At 41.2% G+C, this 20724-nt stretch overlaps 1 protein-coding gene across 1 annotated transcript; it reads right to left on the bottom strand.

Moving 5' to 3' along the window:
- Positions 1-486: 486 nt before the first annotated feature.
- Positions 487-3558, bottom strand: LOC142166837 (7-deoxyloganetin glucosyltransferase-like). The gene is made up of 2 exons (XM_075226343.1): positions 2968-3558; positions 487-2261 (listed from the first exon to the last, which is right to left on the bottom strand). The coding sequence occupies exons 1-2, from the start codon at positions 3488-3490 to the stop codon at positions 1297-1299; spliced, it is 1488 nt and encodes a 495-aa protein (XP_075082444.1). The 5' UTR covers positions 3491-3558; the 3' UTR covers positions 487-1296.
- Positions 3559-20724: the final 17166 nt, after the last annotated feature.

Genomic DNA, 20724 nt, shown 5'->3' with positions numbered 1-20724 from the left:
TAATAATGGTCGTTGAAAAGTGGTGGCCTAGCAGTGGATCGCCCTTCCCAGTTTCCAGGTGGTGCACTCATCTCAATCTTATCCTAAGGTGTTAGCCTCTTCAAGGATAACCCGCTCTGATACCAATTGATGTTTTAACTTCAATACCACACAAGAGAGAGGGGGAGGGGTAATTTGTGTGGTGTCCAATTTTTTGCTTAAACTGATTATGGAAGGACCTGGTTCTTCTAAGTGTTCTTTAATCTACTATTGCTGAAATAGTAAATGCGAAAAGTAAAGAACACAAGTATTTTACGTGGAAAACACCTAGCTCAAAAGGTGAAAAATCTACGACCTACTTCCCAGTAGGATTTTTCCAAACTCTTCCACTAAATCACTGAGCCATAAAATGCATTTACAAAATACTTTTGTAAACCTACGATTAACTCTAATCCCGTTGTGGCAAACATCTTCTAACTGTTGCGACAACTTCAAGTTAACTCTAACTTGAATAATCTGAGTACCTATTACAATTGCCTCTAGATAAAGCTGAAAGGTACAATATGAAAATACCTACTATAATTGAACTAGAATAAAAGACAGACACTTGGAGCTGATTCTTCTATTTGGTTCATGTAGCTTCAGGTTTGCACACTTGAATCACTCACGAATTGCTGCAAAATGCCTTACTATTTTGCTCTCAATTCACATTTAACTTTTGCTTTTGTGCATCCCTGTAGAATGAAAACATATTGCAATTTATAGAGTTAGTAGAGTAGAAAATAACTAAGAGTTCTAATGCTACTCTTCTTTGGTGGAAGAGATCTAATTGATTTCAACTTCTAACTCCTCCCTTATCTTGGATAGTATTATCTTTGAGTAAGGAGTCCTTCTCCTTCTCAATTATGTAACATTTTCGATCAGGAGATATCAATTATACAGAGTTAAGCTTATATCCTTCACGTGCTTTCTACATACTCGAATCTGCCCGTGTCTATGCACACAAGGGATGGACCTGGTTCATGCCTGAGTATCCTTTGTCAATCTTCAAAACTAACCTTCACTTAGGCCAACAAGAGAGGAATCAGAAGTGAAGTTACTCATAAATTTGACTCATGTTTTACTTAGTTACCGTAGCCCTTATATTTACACTATGCAATTTACCCTTATTATTTGATTTATTTTCAAGTCACTGTCATAAACAATTACTATACCGGAGACGGACTAATGTACCGAAATGACTAGAAGTAAACGGCTTATGGAAGCTGATTAGCTGAAATCAGAAAAATAACTCCATTTGGGACATACAACATGATTTTAACATGTCAAGAAAGAAGAACCCTCGCGCAATAGCACATGGCTAACCAACTTGTCAAAATTCAAATAAGACGATCCATCTGGAGAAGAGATAGTTTCTTCTGTCAACTTCTTCCACTTCAATGCATTTTCTTTCATCTCTATACCTTTTTCTCCGATCATCAGCTCTTTAACAAGTTCTTCTATCACTTTCCTCTTCACATTGCTATCAATTTCCATTCCTACACCCAAGCAATTACAAATAAACCAACAATTTGTTTGTTGATCTGCAAAGAAAGGCCAACACAACATTGGCACACCAAATGATATACTTTCAAAAGTCGAATTCCATCCACAGTGCGTTAAAAATCCTCCTATTGACGGGTGACTTAAAACTTGTTCTTGAGGGCACCAACCACCTAGTAAACCTCTTTCCTTAGTCTCCCCGAGAAATTCAGGAGGCAAAATGACAGAATCACCCTTGACTATATCCGATCTAATAATCCACAAAAAATTCAATTTGGTATTAGCAAGTCCCCATGCAAACTCAACTAGCTGCTCGGGGGTCAATACAGTAATACTTCCAAAATTCACATATACAACTGAATTTGATTTTTTAGTATTAAGCCATTGGAGACAGTGAGTATCTTCTTTCCATAGATTTGATCCAATTGATTTCAAATCTTCGTCTTGAGTTAAATTATTCAAGAAAGAGTGAAAGGGTCCAAGAGTATAAACCGCTGGGAACATGGTCGAAATAGGTTTCAGAACATCAATTTCTAGTGCATCGAAAGTGTTCAAAATGAGTGCTGAGGCTTTAGGAATTTTGTCCAAGATTTCTTCCATTATAAATTTGATTACCATATAGCTAGGTTCGTCGACTGTGGCTCTAATGAAGCTTGGCAGATTTTTAAGACGGATGCCTTCCATGCCTGGTATCCAATCTATAGTGGTGTCTAAATGGCCGCTGGTCAAATAACTATGATCTGAAATTAAACCAATAAAAAGAAACTGTAACTAATTTCCATATTGAAAAAAACTGGAAAAGAAAAACTACAATTATCTTCCAGATATTTATAGCTGGATAGCTAAAGAATAAAGTTTCATTTCAAAAAGAACTGGAAAAGACTATTAGACTAACGTAATAGTTAGTACAAAAAGTTCAAATGGTGTGACTAATTGTCATTGAATTGTACTCCAATTAAGTTCGTATTTCCACAAAACATTGAAAATATGAAACTAGCCCTCGTAAACATAAGGAAAATATCCACATGGGTTCTCCAAATTGTTGAAGGAATTAAAAAGGAAAAAAAAAAAAATAGAAGTTGTACAAGGGATGATATGAAGTACTAATATTTCAGAGTATTTAGCTTTTATGCACTGCTCAGTAGAAAAAGATTTTATCCTATCAGCTAATGGTGTAAATAGGTTAGTTGGTTCGGATTTTTTAATTACCAAACCAAACTAATGGTGTCGGATTTTTAAATCTATAAATCAGTCAAACCAACAAAGTCGGATTTTTTAATCTCGGGTTTTTCAATCACGATTTTCGGGTTTGACTCAGATTATCGATTTGGTACGGTTTATCGGTTTTCTTTGTACACCCCTACAATTAGATATGTAAACGAAAACTACGTGTAACTATCCATAAAAAATGAAACTATTTAAAGCATTCTAATTTTAATTTCATACCTTTTAGTGGACAATAACCTTCTTCCACAAGTTTAGGATACTGTAAGAAAGCCCATAAGGCACAACCACTAGCAGTCCAAAAGACAACATTAGGAATACCTAATTCCTTAGAAACTTCATGAGTGAAGCTCATGCCAGCATCAGAAACTATGCAACTAACAGGAGGAAAATTCAAGGAATTATTTAGTCTCGTGACAAGTTTTCTGAAAGGGGCCAAACACAACTTCTTACACGACTCAAACAAAGATGGAACATCTTGTGTGGCGTCCTCGTTAGAGGGAGGGAGTCCATCAGGGATGGACTCGAAATGAAAGGAAGGTAGGCCAGAGAGGGCACTGGGACCCCGGGATTTGAGCAATCGCCGGTGGTTGAACTCAGTGTTAACGAAACTGATATGAAAGCCTCGGAGATGGAGAAGTTTGGCCAATTTGAGCATAGGGTTGATATGGCCTTGTGCTGGAAATGGAATGCATACTGCGTGAGGCTTGGACATGGATTGCTCTATCTGGTTGATAGTACCCATTTTTCCAGAAAATGTGAATGTTAGGATAGGTTTATTGTGGTTTGTGGGTTCAAGCGAGCTTGTTCACTTATATAGAACAGCCAATACACTCGGTTGCGTATAAAAAATATTAAGTAACTACTCCTATCATGTTAAGTAGTACAGTAAAAGTTAACTACAGTAGATTGTTCAAAGGCAGCATAGGTATGTGACTTGAAAAAGATTATAATCTTTACATCTATCTAAGCTTGTTTGGTAGAGTTTCCTTTATCCGTTTTGGTGGAAGATAGCAAACACTCCGTACAATAGTCGAGATACATGCAAGTTGGCACAAGTGCACCACCATTGAAAGAAAGTTACATATCACAAGCTATGGAGAAAAATTTTATTAAACAGTAATCAAATAGTCCAGAGCATAAAATTGACCTTTTGCTTTTTACATTTTCCATAATATTAAGTTTACATGACACAGGTTTAAATTTCAACTAATCAAAGCTTAACTTCCGGTCAGATCCGAATTGCTCTGCTCGTGTATGAATCTATAAATCAATTTTTGCTTTTACATTTTCCATAATATTAAGCAAGATATATTAAAAAAAAAAAAAGAGTTATTATGTAATCATTTGAGTGCATACCTGGTGATTTTATTTTTAAGTCGTGATTGTGCAGAAAAGAGTCAACTTCGTACAATTATTTTTTTAGTTATAATCACTTTGGCGGCATCAGCATTTTTTTTTCTTTTTCTGGAGCATCATTTCTTTACCAATGCACAACGTTAACAAACAAAAGAGTAAATATATTATATTGTATACGGGTAAACCGAGGCTAATGAACACCCCGATTTTTCAGCCAGGCAAACGAAGCAAGGACATGACTGCAAGGAATCGGAATCGAAGCCAGGAGCCTCTCGTATCAAGGCCCGAGCAAAACACCTTCTCTCGGAGCCATCGAGACCACGCCCCCCGGGTCCGGTTCGAGTTCCAAGACCTAGGAGAGCATTATTAAACGACCATGCACGATTAACAAACGGTCGTGATATCCGTGTCCAACCGGATATCACGGCGTGAATCTCGGCCCGTATCGACAGCAGATCAGTGATTAGCGAAAAGGAAGATTTTTACCTTTCTTAAAATTGTGCCTAGGGTAAAACTCTCCTATTATATAAAGGGCAAGCGGATTATTCAATAGACACACTGTAACACGCACATCAAGGCAATGTACATTTATTTTCTCTACTTCTAAAGGTCATTCAATGTTCTTAATTTTGTTCATAATTCTTCATAAGTGTTTGGCTTTGAACCGAAGACAGGCTAACTGTTAGGCTATCTTTAACCTGTTCATCCAACGTTATTAATCGCTTGTATTGAATTAGTCCACATATCCTTAAACCCCCGTATAAATTCAATTGTTATCCATTTTTAAGGGTAAACAGTTTGGTACCCACCGTGGGGCTAAGGATAATAATGGTAATTTGATACAAATTTCCATAATACACTCTGTTTTACGCTTGTTCTTTGAGATTTTAATTTCAGGTCAACCTAAAAATGCCAAACTCTCAGTCTACTCATTTGAACATTGACGCCGAATCTTGCCATCATGGCGAAAACAACAATATGGTGCCTAGCAATAAGGTACCCCCTGCCGATCCCAATGGAGCCCCAGTTGCAAACCCAGTTGACGCCAACTCGCATGTGGCCAACGACGCTGCCAACCAACCCTGAGAAAAGTGTTCACGGAGGAGCCCGACCTACGACTCAAGGTACGCCCAAAGGTAAAGGCGAAAGAATTAATATGCGGGTGATCTTCGAAATGTTATAGACCTAACAAGCGGCGATAGCACAACCGCAAAATCAAAGCCTCGCCCCTAGCAGAGTTGAGCCTGAACCATCCTAGCAAAGCACCCGAAGGAGTGATCACGCCACAGAAAGGCCGGGTGAAGTTGAGCCCCGGGCCAACCCCAAAATAATTAAAGATGCTTGAGGAACTGACAAAGCGGGTGGAATCGAGGGATAAGAAAATTGAGGCCAACGACAAAAAAGTGGAGACTTATAACTCCAGAGTCGATCAAATCCCACGAGCACCCCCGATATTGAAAGGCCTAGATTTAAAGAAATTTGTCCAAAAGCTTTCCCTCCGAGTGCGGCACCAAAGGCAATCCCGAAGACGTTCCCCATGCCCGAAATCTGAAGTATAATAAAACCACATACCCAAATGAGCACGTGACCTCCTACGTGTGCCATCAAGGGAAATGACCAAGAAGATGACGAAATCGAGTCGGTTTTGTTAAAAATGTTCGGGGAAACCCTATCCAAAAGAGCAATGATATAGTATCACAACTTACCCCCAAATTCTATTCATTCGTTTGATATGCTTGCAGACGCCTTTGTGAAAGCGCATGTCGGGGCCATCAAGGTTGAGACGAGAAAATCGGACATTTTCAAGGTAAAACAAAGAGATCACGAAATGCTTAGGGAATTCGTATCGATGTTTCAAATGGAACGGATGGATCTACCCCCGGTTGCGTATGATTGGGCCGTTCAGGCATTCACTCAATGACTCAACCCCTGAAGCTCCTTGGTTTCACAGAATTTGATAGATTACCCGGTGGTAACTTTGGCCGACGTCCGTAACAGCTACCAGTCAAAAATTAAAGTTGAGGATGATCATCTCAGGGCCCCGTTCGGGTCCGTTTATCCCATCAGAACTAGTGACAGGCCTAAGAGAGTCGTCGATCATGAACCGAGATTGAACAGAGACTGGTATCAACCGTATAGTGGGGATCGAAGGGGCAACGGATATTGGCGTAACCCCACGAGAAACGAAAAGAGGAAAGATCGAGGCCGGGGACTTATGAGCAAAAACGATTTTGACAGGCCACTCGAGGCACCAAGGTTATCGGAATATAACTTCAATGTCGATGCTACCAGCATTATATCTACCATTGCAGACTGACCCTTCCGAGAGAGACCCTAACTTAATGTGTAAGTATCATGGCACTCATGGCTATAGAATCGAGGATTGCCGACAGTTAAGAGAAGAAGTGGCCCGGTTATTCAATAACGTGTATCTCTGGAATTTCTGAGTGATCGAGCCAAAAATCACTTCAGGAATAGGGACTCAAACAAACAAACCGAACAAGAAAACCTCAGCACGTCATCAACATGATCATTGATAGAGTCTACATCCCCCAGGGACCAATGCTATAGCGCACCAAGGTGTCCATCACAAGGGAAAAACAAACCCGAGATTATATCTCGGTATATCTCGGAGGGAACCATTTCGTTCAACGATGAGGACGCTGAAGGCATCGTACAACCGCATAATAATGCACTGGTAATATTTGTACTTATAAATAAATCTCGAGTTAAGCGTATATTGATTAATCCAGGTAGCTCGGTAAATATCATCAGATCGAGGGTCGTAGAGCAGTTGGGTCCACAAGACCAAATAGTGTCGGCAGTCGGGTTTTAAACAAATTCAACATGGCTTGCGAAACTACTAAAACGGTGATAACCCTATCGGTGAACACCGCCGAGACCTTTCAGGAAACAAAGTTCTATGCGATCGAAGGGGATATGAGATATAATGCTCTATTCGAAAGGTCATGGATTCACAACATGAGGACAGTACCCTCGACACTACACCAGACACTGAAGTTCCCCATACCGGGAGGGATCAAGATGGTTTACGGAGAGTAGCCGGCCACAATAGAAATGTTAGCGATCGATGAGGTGATCCCGATGTCCGCACTCTTGACATCAAAGAACACGGAGCCGGTTAGGAAGGAAGAAACTAAATATAAATCACTGATACCGGATCCGACCGAATCGGATAAGGAAAGAGCAGGCGAGGATGATGATTACGGAGTTCCTAGGTCGTTCATCGCCCCTGATGATTCCGATTCCACCAAATCAACGGTCGATGAGCTATAGCAAGTCATATTGATCGAACACTTGCCCGATCGGAAGGTATACCTGGGCACGGGGTTAACTCCCGAGCTCAGGAAAAAACTCATTAAATTCCTTATAGCTAACATAGATTGCTTCTCTTGGTCCCATCTTTATATGATATGGATCCCGCCAGAAATAACCACTCATAAGCTGAGCTTGGATCCAAAGTTCCACCCGGTTAAACAAAAGATGAGCCCTCATTCCGAAGTCAAGCACGCATTCATCAAAGTCGAGGTATACAAACTCCTTAAAATAGGTTCCACTCGGGAAGTTAAGTATCCTTATTGGTTAGCTAACATAGTGGTAGCACCTAAAAAGGGAAATAAGTTAAGAATGTGCGTAGATTACAAAGACTTGAACAAGGCGTGCCCCAAGGACTCTTTTCCTTTTCCTAACATCGATATTATGACCGATGTGATGGCCGAGCATGAGATACTCAGCTTTATTGACACCTATTCCGGATATAACCAAATCCGGATGGACCGGGCAATCAAGAAAAAACTTCCTTTATCACTAAATTCAGCACCTATTATAATAACGTAATGTCGTTCGGACTAAAGAACGATGTTGCCACTTTTTAACGCCTAGTAAACCGGATGTTTGAAGAACAAATAGAAAAATCAATGGAAGTTTATATTGACGACATCTTAGTTTAGTCTGTGGGAGTAGAGAACCATTGGAAAAATTTGCAGGAAACCTTTGACATACTGAAGAGATACAATATGAAGCTGAACCCGGAGAAATGCGCATTCAGGTTTGGATCCGGGAAGTTCCTTGGATTCATGGTGTCCAACCGAAGGATTGCGATCAATCCCAATAAAATTAAAGTTATAAAGGACATCACCATGGTGGACATTGTCAAGGTCGTTCATAGGCTAACCGGGCGCAGAGTCGCCTTAGTGTGGTTCGTATCGAGGTCCTCCGATAAGAGCCATCAGTTCTTCTCAATATCGAAGAAGAAGAAGAATAACTTTTCTTGGACCCTGGAATACCAACAAGCTTTGGAAGAACTCAAACGGTACCTTTCGAGTCAACCATTGCTTCATACTCCAAAGGCGGATGAGTAGTTGTACCTGTACTTGGGGGTATCCGAGGTAGCGGTAAGTGGAGTCCTAGTCCGGGAGGAGGAAGGTACGTAATTTCCTATTTACTATGTTAGTAGAACTCTGGGGGAGGCCGAAATAAGGTGTAATGACCTGGACGGTCGATTTGAGAATTTAAGTCTGGTACGGCGGCATAAGGACCTGAGCAGCTTCATATTATGTATATTGACTGAGTGCGTGGTTGAATTCAGTTACCGGATATTTCGGAGTGATTTGGGACACTTAGTCCCTAAAACGGAAACTTAAGTCTTCGGATTTTGAAACCGTAATTGGAACTATGTGAAGACGACTCCGGAATGGAGTTATGTCGGTTTCGTTAGCTCCGTTGGGTATTTTGGACTTAGGAGTGTGTCCGGACTGTAAATCTGAAGTCTGTAGCTGATTTAGGCTTGAAATGGCGAAAGTCGAATTTTTGGAGATTTGGACCGGAAGTACACTTTTTGATATCGAGGACGGAATGCGATTTTCGAGAGTTGGAACAGCTCCGTTATGTTATTTGGGACCTGCATGCAAAATTTGACGTCATTTCGAGTTGATTTGATAGGTTTCGGCATCAGTTGTAGGAATTTGAAGTTTCAAGTTCTTTAAGTTTGAATTGGAGGGTGATTCGTGATTTTAGCGTTAGTTTATGTGATTTGTGGTCTCGACTAAGTTCGTATGGTGTTTTAGGATTGGTTGGTATGTTTGGTTGATGTCCCGGGGGCCTCGGATGAATTTCGAGTGCTTAACGGATTAAAAAGTTGGATTTAAGTTGTTGCTGAAGTCTTCAGGCATCTGTCATTTTCGTACCTGCGGTGGAGAGACCGCACGTGCGTGCACGTGCGGAGAGTCAAGTGCAGAAGCGGAAAAATGGAGGAGTGCCAGGGGTCGCAGGTGCGAGGTGAATTCCACATCTGTGATGCCCGCAGATGCGGTAGGGTCATCGCAGGTGCGCAATGTCTGCAGAAGCGGAAGGGATTTCTGCAGGCGCGCACGCGCAGGTGCGGCCCTTTCATCGCAGGTGCAAAGGCAGAGGGGGTAAGTGATTTGCACAGATGCACATATTTTTCCACACAAGCGCACCCGCAGGTGCGAGCCCAGGCTCCGCAGGTGTGAAAATACCTGGCAGTGGTTAAAACCAAAGGGCTTCGCGATTTTTGTCATTTTTGGACTTTGTAACTCGGTTTAGGGAGATTTTGTGAGAGCACTTTCGAGCGATTTCTTGAGGTAAGTCCCTTATGCTTATTTTTTTATCAATAATCATGCTTCCCCATGTATTTTCCTACCTAGTTAGTGTGTATTTAAGGTAGAAATTAGAAGTTGGAGGCTAGGAATTTGGGAGTTTGAATTGTGGATTTGGAGGACCATTTGGTGTTGGATTTTAGTAAATTTGATGTGGTTAGACTCGTGAGTGAATATGCTTTCGGATTTTGTGACTTTTACCCGATTCCGAGTTGTGGGCCCGTGTTCAAGTACCCGAATTTCTGATTTTTTGTTAAAGTATTGATTTAATTAATTAGATGAGTCTATTATGATTGTAATTATGATATGTAATTGCTTTTGGCAAGATTTGGACCATTTAGAGCCAGATATTCGTGGAAAGGGAATTCTTACGGATTGATTGAGCTTGACTCGAGGTAAGTATCTTACCTAACCTTGTGTGGAGGATTTTCCCCTTAGAATTTGAGTCATCTATGTTGATTATAGTCTGTGTACGCGAGGTGACGAATGCGTGCTCGGACTTATTTGTGGAAAGTTGGCCTTTAAGGGTACTTATGTCCTTATATTCAACGTGTATGATATTTTTCTTGATACGCTTGAATTCCTATTTTCTAGTTTCACCTCTACATGTTTTGATCGGAGATAAATGCTTTAGGATTCACTCTTACTGTCTATTTGACCCTTATTCGACTTAACCAAAGATTTTACCTCTTTTATCGTTGTGCTATATTTTTCATAACTGCTTATATTTAATTGAAATCATTATTTTCTCATCCTATAATTATTTAGTCTTAATTGGAGTTATGATTATCTTCCGCTGCTTATCCTTACTTGAATTGTTGAATATTCCTCGTAATTGCTCAACCTCAAAAGGAGTTTAGATAACCTATATCTTAGTTGACTTGCCATTATTTGGAACTATTTGACTCGTGTTGGCTTCTTATTGTTGACTTGAATATTGTGGAATCATTGCTACATTTTTGTTTTGTTTTCCCTTGTTAAGCTGTTCTCCTTGTGCCTAGCATTCTTTGCTGTGGTTATTCCTTGTGAATGAGTTCTACCGTTCTTGTGATTTAAATTCTTGAGTTGATTTGCTCGTCGTACTTTGTTGTTTTTGTACTCGTTGTGGTGATGTACGAGGTTTATGTCGTGTTATAGTTATTATCTCTGTTATTTGCGCTGCATATTTAAATTGGGACTACAGACGTATTCCGGGAGATCCCTCAGCATTGCATATTTATTTTGGGACTACGGACGTATTCAGGGAGATCCCCCAGCACTGCATATTTAAATTTGGACTACGGACGTATTCCGGGAGATCCTCCAGCACTGCATATTTATTTTGGGACTGCGGACGTATTCTGGCAGATCTCCCAGCACTGCATATTTAAATCGGGACTACAGACGTATTCCGGGAGATCCCCCTATCTTGCATAATTACTTTGGGACTACGGACGTATTCCGGGAGATCCCTCAGCACTACATATTTATTTTGGGACTACGAACGTATTCCGGGAGATCCCCCCCTCCCCCTTGTACTGCATAATTAATTCGGGACTACGGGACAGTATCCCGGTAGATTTCCCATGTGGTTATATCTATGTTCGGAGCTGCTAATCTTCCATGCTTAGGTGTCACAGGGTGACTTATACTCGAAGGGTATTACTTGAAAAGTTTATATTTGAAAAGTATTTATCTTGAAAGAACTATGTTTGAAGGATATTTATTTGAAAGGGTTATGCTTGAAAAGTATTTATCTTGAAGGAACTATGTTTGAAGGATATTTATTTGAAGGGGTTATGCTTGAAAAGTATTTATCTTGAAGGAACTATGTTTGAAGGATATTTATTGGAAAGGGTTATACTTGAAAAGTATTTATCTTGAAAGAACTATGTTTGAAGGCTAATTATTTGAAAATTTTATATTTTAAAGGTTTTTATCTTGAAAGAACTATGTTTGAAAAATATTTATTTGAAGGAAGTATATTTCAAAAATAATTTCTTATTAGAAAGGATTATATTCTAAAGACCTCAATTTAAAAACTTACGGGTGAAAGTTTACACTTAAAGGATTTGACTAATTTATTAGGGTTTGTTGGCTGAGACCTGATGTGAAAACTATTGCAGCTACTGAGTTACTACTTGCCTTTACTGTATTGTGATTTTCAGATTTGGGTTGTGTTTCCGTTCATTCTTCTGTGTCTTATTCTAGTGTTCCGCTGTTACTTGTTATTTTTCCTTCCTTATTGCAATTGCTATGTCGTTAGCCATATTGCTGGGTCCTTAGATAGATGTCATGTTCTGTCATCCCTATACTTATGCTTGTTCAATTTATTAGACCAGTGGGTGTCTTGACTAGTCCTTGTCACTACTTCACCGAGGTTAGTCTTGATACTTACTGGGCACCGCCGTGATGTGCTCATGCTACTCTTCTGCACATTTATTTTGTGCAGATCCAGGTATTTGTTCGTTAGTTAGCTATGTGGACTGTTGCTGCGGAGACTCAAGGTAAACCTGCCGCTGCGTTCACAGGCTTCGGAGTCACCTTCAAGTTTTTATTTTGCACTGTTTATTCTTATTTCTAGACAGTTGTATGTAGAAGTTCTCTAGCAAACACTCTGTAGAGCTTATGACTTGTACTACCGGTTTTGGGAATTGTAAAAGATTCTATTTAAATAATGTTGTTGTTTCAATTATTGTTAGGCTTACCTAGTCCCTAAGACTAGGTGCCATCACGATACCCAAACAGAAGGGAAATTGGGTCGTGACACAAGGTATCCTCACCTGAAAAAATTGGCGCTCGCTTTGTCAAGCGTCTCTAAAAAGTTAAAGCCGTATTTTTAATGCCACCCCGTATGTGTCGTAACTTCTTACCCACTAAGGAATATTATGCACAAACCCGGGCTCTCGGGCAGGTTGGACAAGTGGGCCATAGAAATTAGCGGGTACAATATCGAATATCGACCCCGAATCGCCATCAAATCACAAATTTTGGCAGATTTTGTGGTCGACTTTACGCCGGCCTTAATACCCGAAGTGAAAAAGGAATTGTTATTAACCTCGGGGACTTACTCGAGAATATGGACTCTCTTTACGGATGGTGCCTCAAACACAAAGGGGTACGGACTTGGCATCGTGTTGAATCCATCTACGGGTAACATAGTTAGGCAGTCTATTAGAACTGAGAAATTGACTAACATTGAGGCCGGGTATGAGGCCATGATTTCAGATCTCGAATTGGCTAAAAGACTTGGGGCCGAGGTGGTCGAATCTAAGTGTGATTCCCTCCTTGTGGTAAATCAAGTCAATGGGACGTTCGAAGTAAAGGAGGAACGAATGCGAAGGTATTTAGACAAATTGCAGGTAACGCTGCATCAATTCAAGGAATGGACCCTACAACACGTATCCCGAGATCAAAATAGCGAGGTCGGTGCTCTGTTTAACTTGGGGTCATCGGTTAATGATGATGAATTCAGCTCACGAACGGTCGTACAGCTCATGAAATCGGTAGTGGAATAAGGCCATGCCGAAATAAACTCAACAAGTTTAACTTGGGATTGGAGAAACAAATACATAGACTATTTGAAGACTGGGAAGTTGCCCTCAGATCCTAAAGAATTGAGAGCTTTATGCATGAAAGCGGCCAAGTTCAGCCTGTCCGAAGGGACTCTATTCAGAAGAACATTCGATGGCCCACTCGCAATATGTTTGTGGCCGGGAGATACCTAATATGTCTTGAGAGAAGTTCATGAAGGCACCTGCGGGAACTACTCTGGGGCAGAATCTTTGGTTCGGAAGATAATCAGGGGTGACTATTACTGGGTCGACATGGATAAAGATGCAAGGGACTGTGTACGAAGATGTGACGGTTGTCAAAGACAGGCATCGATGATCCATCAACCCGGAGAGCTACTCCATTTGGTCTTGTCCCCATGGCCGTTCATGAAATGGTGAATGGACATCGTCGGTCCCCTGCCATGGGCACCTGGTAAGGGTCAATTCATATTGTTTATGACTGATTATTTCTCTAAATTGGTCGAAGCTCAAGCATTCGAGAAAGTACGAGAAAAATAAGTCATTGACTTCATTTGGGATCACATAATATGCTGGTTCAGGATACCGGCCGAGATCGTATGTGATAATGGGAAGCAATTCATCGGCAGTAAGGTAAACAAATTTTTTTAAGACCACAAAATTAAATAGATACTCTCCATACCCTATCAGCCTAGTGGGAACGGAGAAGTGGAATCTAAAAACAAGACCATACTCCAAAACTTGGAAAAGAGGTTGACCGATGCCGAAGGGAAGTGGAAGGAAATTCTTCCCGGAGTCTTGTGGGCTTACCGTACAATTTTGAAATCTAGTACCGGGGCCACCCAATTTTCATTAGTCTACGGTACCGAAGCAATAATACCGATCGAAGTGGGAGAGCCGAGCCTCAGTTTTCGATATGCGACCGAAAAATCAAACGGTGATGCCATGAGTACGAGCCTGGAACTATTAGATAAAATATGAGAGGTTTCCCTAGTCTGGTTGGCCACCCAGAAATAACGGATAGAAAGATATTACAACATAAGAGCCAACCTCCAACACTTCAGGATCGGGGACTTGTTGTTAAGAAATATAACAGAGCATACCCGAAACTCGAACGAGAGAAAATTGGGACCGAATTGGGAAGGACCATATCGGGTCGTCGGAATTACCGGCAAGGGCTCGTAGAAACTCGAAGCGGGAAACGGTGTACCGCTACCGAACAATTGGAAGCTAAGGTACGATCTCATTTACTTTTTTTTTATAATATTAGAAATAATATTAACACTTGCAGGCCATAGCCAAAGGAGAATGTGACTATTAGGTATAAAAGCACGCGTTGCACCCTTTTTCCCTTAAACCAGTTTTGTCCCAAATGGGTTTTCTGGCAAGGTTTTTAATGAGGCAGCAGTAAATCGTGCTAACTTAGATTCGAAAGCCGGTATTCAATCATAGTCAATGGGCGCATCAACCACATCCGAGCCCTCTCAAAATCGACCTCGAATACTGGGGGCCATCACCCTCGGGCTAAGGTTCTTAGCAAGAAAGAAACTTTGTACTTGAACAACTTAGGCTCGGTGGTTAAGATTTATTGTACGGGATAAATGGTCAAATGAACCATTCCCACATAGGCCACCTTAGACATAATACATGCTTTTACAAGCTTTCGGTCATATACTTTATATGCAGAAATGAAAGAAAGTTTCCACCTTGCTATTACGTATTTTTGCCTCTTCAAATATAAATCCTAAGGGCTACCCCTATTCGGTGATCGTCGAGCCTAAGGGCTATCCCTATTCGGTACTATCAAGTCCAAGGGCTACCTCTACTCGGGGACCGTCGTCCGAAATAAGTTCGGGCAACTCGGCCTACCAGATCCTGGAGAAACAAAACCTATTAGGATGTGCCTAAACACAAAAGGCTACGACCACACTAAAAAATGACTTGAAGACGTCCGAAGCTCGTAATCAAAGCATAAGGCCTTCGTAAAATTTCAAAACTTGCTAAAAGGTTACCCTCAACAAAAGCATCTTGGGAAAACATCCGGCCACTCCGAATTTTCAAAGTCTTAAGAAAATAAGATTGCATTGAAGTCAGGGTCTGTTCGGACCTCCGAAAAACAAACGGCTTATTACTACATCTGATTCTATGCTAAGTCATTAGAAATATTTGCAAGAGAAGAAATTATGAAAAGATGCTGAAAAAGTAGAGACTTGAAATTGCCAAAAAGGGAAATTTTATATATTCCGGAATGTATTTACTAAGGCCCAACAAAAACGGCCTCAAACTAAACAAAAAGTATATACAAAACAAAAACTAAAAAATCTCCGAGGCATTTATGCCTCATCTTCGTCGGAGCCCGATTCATCGCCAGAACCGTCGGAGCCTTCGGATCCCTTGGACGCCTCTGCGCTCTGGGGCTCGAAAAGTTTCTTTGCCTCGACCTCAGGCTTTATTGTTTCCTCGATCTCGGTCGACAGATCGAAGCCTCATGCATTAATTTCTTTGAGGGTCTCCCTTCAAGACAGTCGCTTCACATATTCAGCATTGGTCTTCAGGCGGGCCTCGGCTGCTTCGACATAGGCCTTGTATTGGGCCACCATCTCCTAGGAATAGGCAGAGGTTGTCTCCATCTTAGACCTCGTCGCTTCAAGATCTTTACCGAGGGCGCCCCGTTCTGCGGAAGCCGAGCTCAGTTGTTCTTGGAGATCTTCATTCAGCTGAGCCCGCTTATCAGCTTTCTCCTTTGTCACCCAAAGCTGAACCTATACCAAAGACAACTTTGCCTGGGCAGTTTCCTTCCCCGTGGCCAGAAAATCTATCTTGCTCTTCCACCCATCGGCCATGGCTTGGATCTTGTCCATCTCCTTTCGGAGTTGGTCGACCTGGTCGATCTTCTATTGGACCTACGAGGTTTTGTCGTTAGCCACTACGACTAGTTCCTTATTTCTAACTTCAAAGAACTTTACCTTTTCGACCAAGTCGGAGTGCTCCCGCCTCAAGGCCGATTTTTATTTTTGAGCCCTATCCAGGTTGGCATGAGGGTCCTTAATGACCTCGTCTTGTTGCTCACTGAGGAGCTTGTACATATCCGTTTTATGAGCCTGCTCCTTGAACTTAATCTCGAGCTAGTTGACCTTGACACGGTATCGTATGAAGCTTTCGTGATGAAGTATCGAGGCGTGCAAAACAATGAAAGTCAGGTGAAATATCCAAAACTAAGTAAAATCCAAAAAGACGTAATGATGCCTTACCCGGTTCAGCGCCTGTTGCGCCTCGTTGAAAAGACACAGCACGTCCACCTTGTTCATGTTTGCCTGGTCCTCCTCGGTCACCAGGCATCGGAGGTAGCTGGCTACTCCCATAGGAGCAGATAAAACCCAGGTATCCTCCGGAACAGTAAGGATAACTGATCTTTTGTGACCGGGATCCACACTCAGAGCAGGAAACTGATTAATCAGTTTTGGGCTCGAACTCGACCCACCAGATTCCGATGATGTATCCTTCTTCAGGACTTCCAGATTGCCCAGCCTAGAAAAATCTTCCAAAGTAGATGATTCCACGCCATTAAAGAAAGAATGAAACGGATTATCCACGCCATGAACCCCTTCATTGGATTTCTTATTCCCTACTTGGGCCTCCTCGAGCATGGACTTGGTGTAGGAGGGCGTCCCCATAATTTCTATTACAACGGACGCTTACTTCGTAGTGGAGTCGGCATCCCGGAGGGTCCTACCCCCGGTCTCCATATCGACCTCTCGAGTTTGAGGGAGGTCGGCCTTACGAGTCTCCCCCCCGGCTGCCTTCTTCTCTCCTTGAAGGGTCGATCCATGGGCGATAAAAATGTCGTCTTCTTCCGGATCATCCCTGATATGGAGAAGCGAATCAGAGTCTGACACCCTGGAGTTGGTGCTCTTCCTGGGATTGCGAGCCACCCTCTTATTGGGTTTCACCTCAGGACCCGGGGAGCCCATAGGTTTTATTTTCCTTTTCTTCTTTTCCCCCACGGCAGCCCCGGGCTAACCCATAATAGAGGGATCAGCGGACAAGGATGCGTCCTCGTCCCATTCTAAAGGCCTAAGCTCGGTGGTCTTAGGCAAACCTATGAAAGAAAGAAGAAAAGTTAGTATGATGTGAGCTAAGGATACAATAATAGCTATTTGGAGGGGACCATGAGAATGGGCCTCCCATCGGCCCTTCGAAATCTTGCGCCATGAGCACTCGAAGTATGACATCTGTTTGCATATGCCTTCGATCCACTCCTTAAGCCGGAGAACTGCATTTGGGAACCGGGCAACAGCTGCACAACCGCATATATAAATGATAAGGAAGGAAATGAAAGGAAATCGACACTTAGGGAAAGGCCGCACTTACGAGATGCATTCTACTTCACGGGGAATGGCATGAACTCGAGAGGGATAAAGTCCTCGGTCTTCACCCTGACGAAACTCTCCTGCCAGCCTCGGTCTCTGTCACGACCCTCGGAATTGCAGAAGCGGCACAAAGGCCGCATATGCGTGGATCGCGGGACAGAAATATGAGATTCGAGGGTTTTGATTCATAATTTATTTTGGGATTTAAAGCGCTCGGTTTGAGGAAACTTTTCAAAGGATTTTCAGAGAGAGTTTAGGGGTAAGTAATTCTAACTCATTTTTGATTAATTCACATGAATCTATTGATAATTGCTTCATTTAATTAGTGCTCTGGAGTTGAAAATTGGGGAAAAATGGTAGAAACTCCTTAGGCTAAATTTTCGAGTTTTGAAAGGCGAATTGAGGTCGGATTTGAGTAATTCTTATGGGGTTGGACTCGATATCGAATGAGTGTTTGGATTTTTTAATTTTTGTAGGGTTCCGAGACGTCACATGTTGACTTTTTGGGGAGATTTTTCAATTCTTTACAAATAACGTAATTTCATTGTTTAAATTAGTTTCCGATAGTTATATTTATATTATGTAATTTCTTTGGCTAGATTCGAGTTGTTCGGAGTTGAAAAATCGAGAGAAAGGCCTTCTAGTTGATTGGTTTAGCGTGGTTTGAGGTAAGTGACTTGTCTAACCTTGTGTGGGGGAATTACCCCTTAGGATTTAATATCGTTGTGATAATTGTGATATGTGAAAGCCGTGTACGCAAGGTGACGTGTGTGTACACGGGCTAAATGTTGAAACTTCTGATTTTTAGGTATGTAGATTCCTTTCATGCTTTAATCGAGTTACTTAAACATGTTATAGTCATCATATTTAGTCTAATTTCACATGTCTACTTGTCATATCTCTTACTTGCTAATTGCTCTACTTGTTTAGTTGAAATTCTTGTTTCCTTATTCCGTATTCACTATTTAACTGTTGAATTCTTACTTGAAATTGCACTCCTTGGGATATCTTGTTGTTGAAATTGGTATTGAGTTGCAAAGGTCGCGATTCTTGTTGAGGCAAAGTGTTAAGTTGTGAAATATCACTATATTGAGTTATTCTTCTGGTTTTTATTGTTGAAACTTTGTGTACATTGTGGTCGAGCCATGGGGATCCTTATTGTGAAATTCTGTTGTTGTTTGGTTTCTATGGCAAATTGTGATATTAGGCACTTGTGGTGCGATTTGTGACACGTTGTGATATTGATACGCATGCGGTGGTATAAGGTCTGAGTATTGAAATGCATGCGGTAAGATAAGGTGGGCTTGATACGAGTGACTAGTAGGGGAACTACTAGAAGCCATGCAGTGTAATAAGGTGGGCTAGAACGCGGGATGCTATTTCGGGAAAAATAATTTTCAAAACTAATTGTAAAGGCTCCCGCGGTGATATAAGAAAAGAGTGTGATTTATTTTTTTATGATTTGAGACTACGAGGCGGTATCTCAGTAGTGACTCTTGTTGACATTTTCCCATTCTTTACACTTGTCTTTGATTGTTGTTTCCTTAGCATATTATTATTTGTATTTCTCTGTGTTGTACTATTTTCTTAGCTCTGTGTATTAAATCTTGTTACATTATTTGTTGTTTCAATTTCAATACTGTTTTAACACACTGTTTACAATTGGTCACTCTTTTATTTATTTTCAGTAGGACCATGACCTGACCTCGTCACTACTCTACCGAAGTTAGACTTGGCACTTACTAGGTACCGTTGTGGTATACTCATGCTACTCTTCGACATATCTTTTTGTTCAGATCCGGGTACTTCTTACCAGCCCGGGCATTAGTCGGGATCCTACTGCGGAGACTTCAAGGTATACCTACCTGTGTCCGCAGGCCTCGGAGTCCCCTTCTCTCTAGATCTCTTATTTCATTATCCTTTGTATATATAGACACGATGTATATGATTATCCAGTATTCATACTTGGAGCTTGTGACTTGTATTTTCATCGGGTCTCGTGATTTGTATATGCTGAGTTGAAGCATTATTTTATATATAGCTGTTGAGTTTGAGGATTTCATTTATTATTATTTCAATTATTCCGCATACTGTTAGGCTTACCTAATCTTAGAGACTAGGTGTTGTCATGACATCCCACGGGAGGAAATTGGGATCGTGACAAGTTGGTATCCAAACTCTAGGTTCATAGGTGTTATGAGTAACAAGCAGGTTTAGTAGAATCTCGCGGATCGGTACGAAGATATCTGTACTTATCTTTGGGAGGCTATGGAACTGTTAGGAAAATCTTCACTTCTTTGATTCCTTATCGTGCGAAATTGTTGACTTCGGGATTCTAAACTTCTATCTTTCTATTCTCTCACAGATGGTGAGGACACGCACAGCCGGATCGGATGACCAGAAACCTGCACCCCCTGGTAGAGCCGTGAGAGGCCGGGGTCGGGGTAGAGGCCGAAGACGTCTACGTGGTGCAGCCCGAGCACCTGCACGAGCTACTACTAAGGAGCCACCAGTAACTCCAGTTGGAGAGCAGGCACCTGAGACGCCTGTTACTGCCCCAGCACTCCAGGAGACTCTCGCCCAATTTCTGAGCATGTTCGGCACTTTAGCTCAGGCAGGGTTGATCCCACTTGCTCATGCCATATCTCAGGCCTGGAGAGGAGCACAGACTCCCACCGCCCATACCCTAGAGCAGCGGGACAAAAATACAGTCCCATAATTATCTCCCAAAATTTGTTATTGATATTTGTCTGTGAGATATGCAAGAGGTAAAAAAAAATTATTTATTGAGGATTATTAAAAAGGCAATAAGTAAGATATATATAGTCAATTGTAAGCTAATAAAAGATCACATGACAGTATAACAATACTCATTAAATTACAAGTAATGCAATAACTATAAGCAAAGAATTAAAAAAAAAAAAATAGAAATTATGTGTAAAAATATAAAAGGATAAGACTTACTTTATTTGAACTTGAAATAAAAATAAAGTGATAGTAATAATTTTGTTTAAATAACCATGATAATGTGCTGAAAGACGTGACTCGTTTAGTATCTATATATTTATATATATATATATAAAAAGCTGGGAATAAGAA

The sequence above is a fragment of the Nicotiana tabacum genome, chromosome 12, assembly GCF_000715075.1.
Source record: "Nicotiana tabacum cultivar K326 chromosome 12, ASM71507v2, whole genome shotgun sequence".
NCBI classification, from domain to species: Eukaryota; Viridiplantae; Streptophyta; class Magnoliopsida; order Solanales; family Solanaceae; genus Nicotiana; species Nicotiana tabacum.
Note: the sequence above shows the minus strand (reverse complement) of the source record. Positions and strands in the feature narration are given on the sequence as shown.

Excerpts from the sequence above, each read along its gene's own strand:
- LOC142166837 (XM_075226343.1), bottom strand. The coding sequence starts at position 3,490 with ATGGGTACTATCAACCAGATAGAGCAATCCATGTCCAAGCCTCACGCA. Across the intron at positions 2,262-2,967 it reads AGGTTATTGTCCACTAAAAG|ATCATAGTTATTTGACCAGC; the intron begins GTATGAAATTAA and ends GTTTAATTTCAG.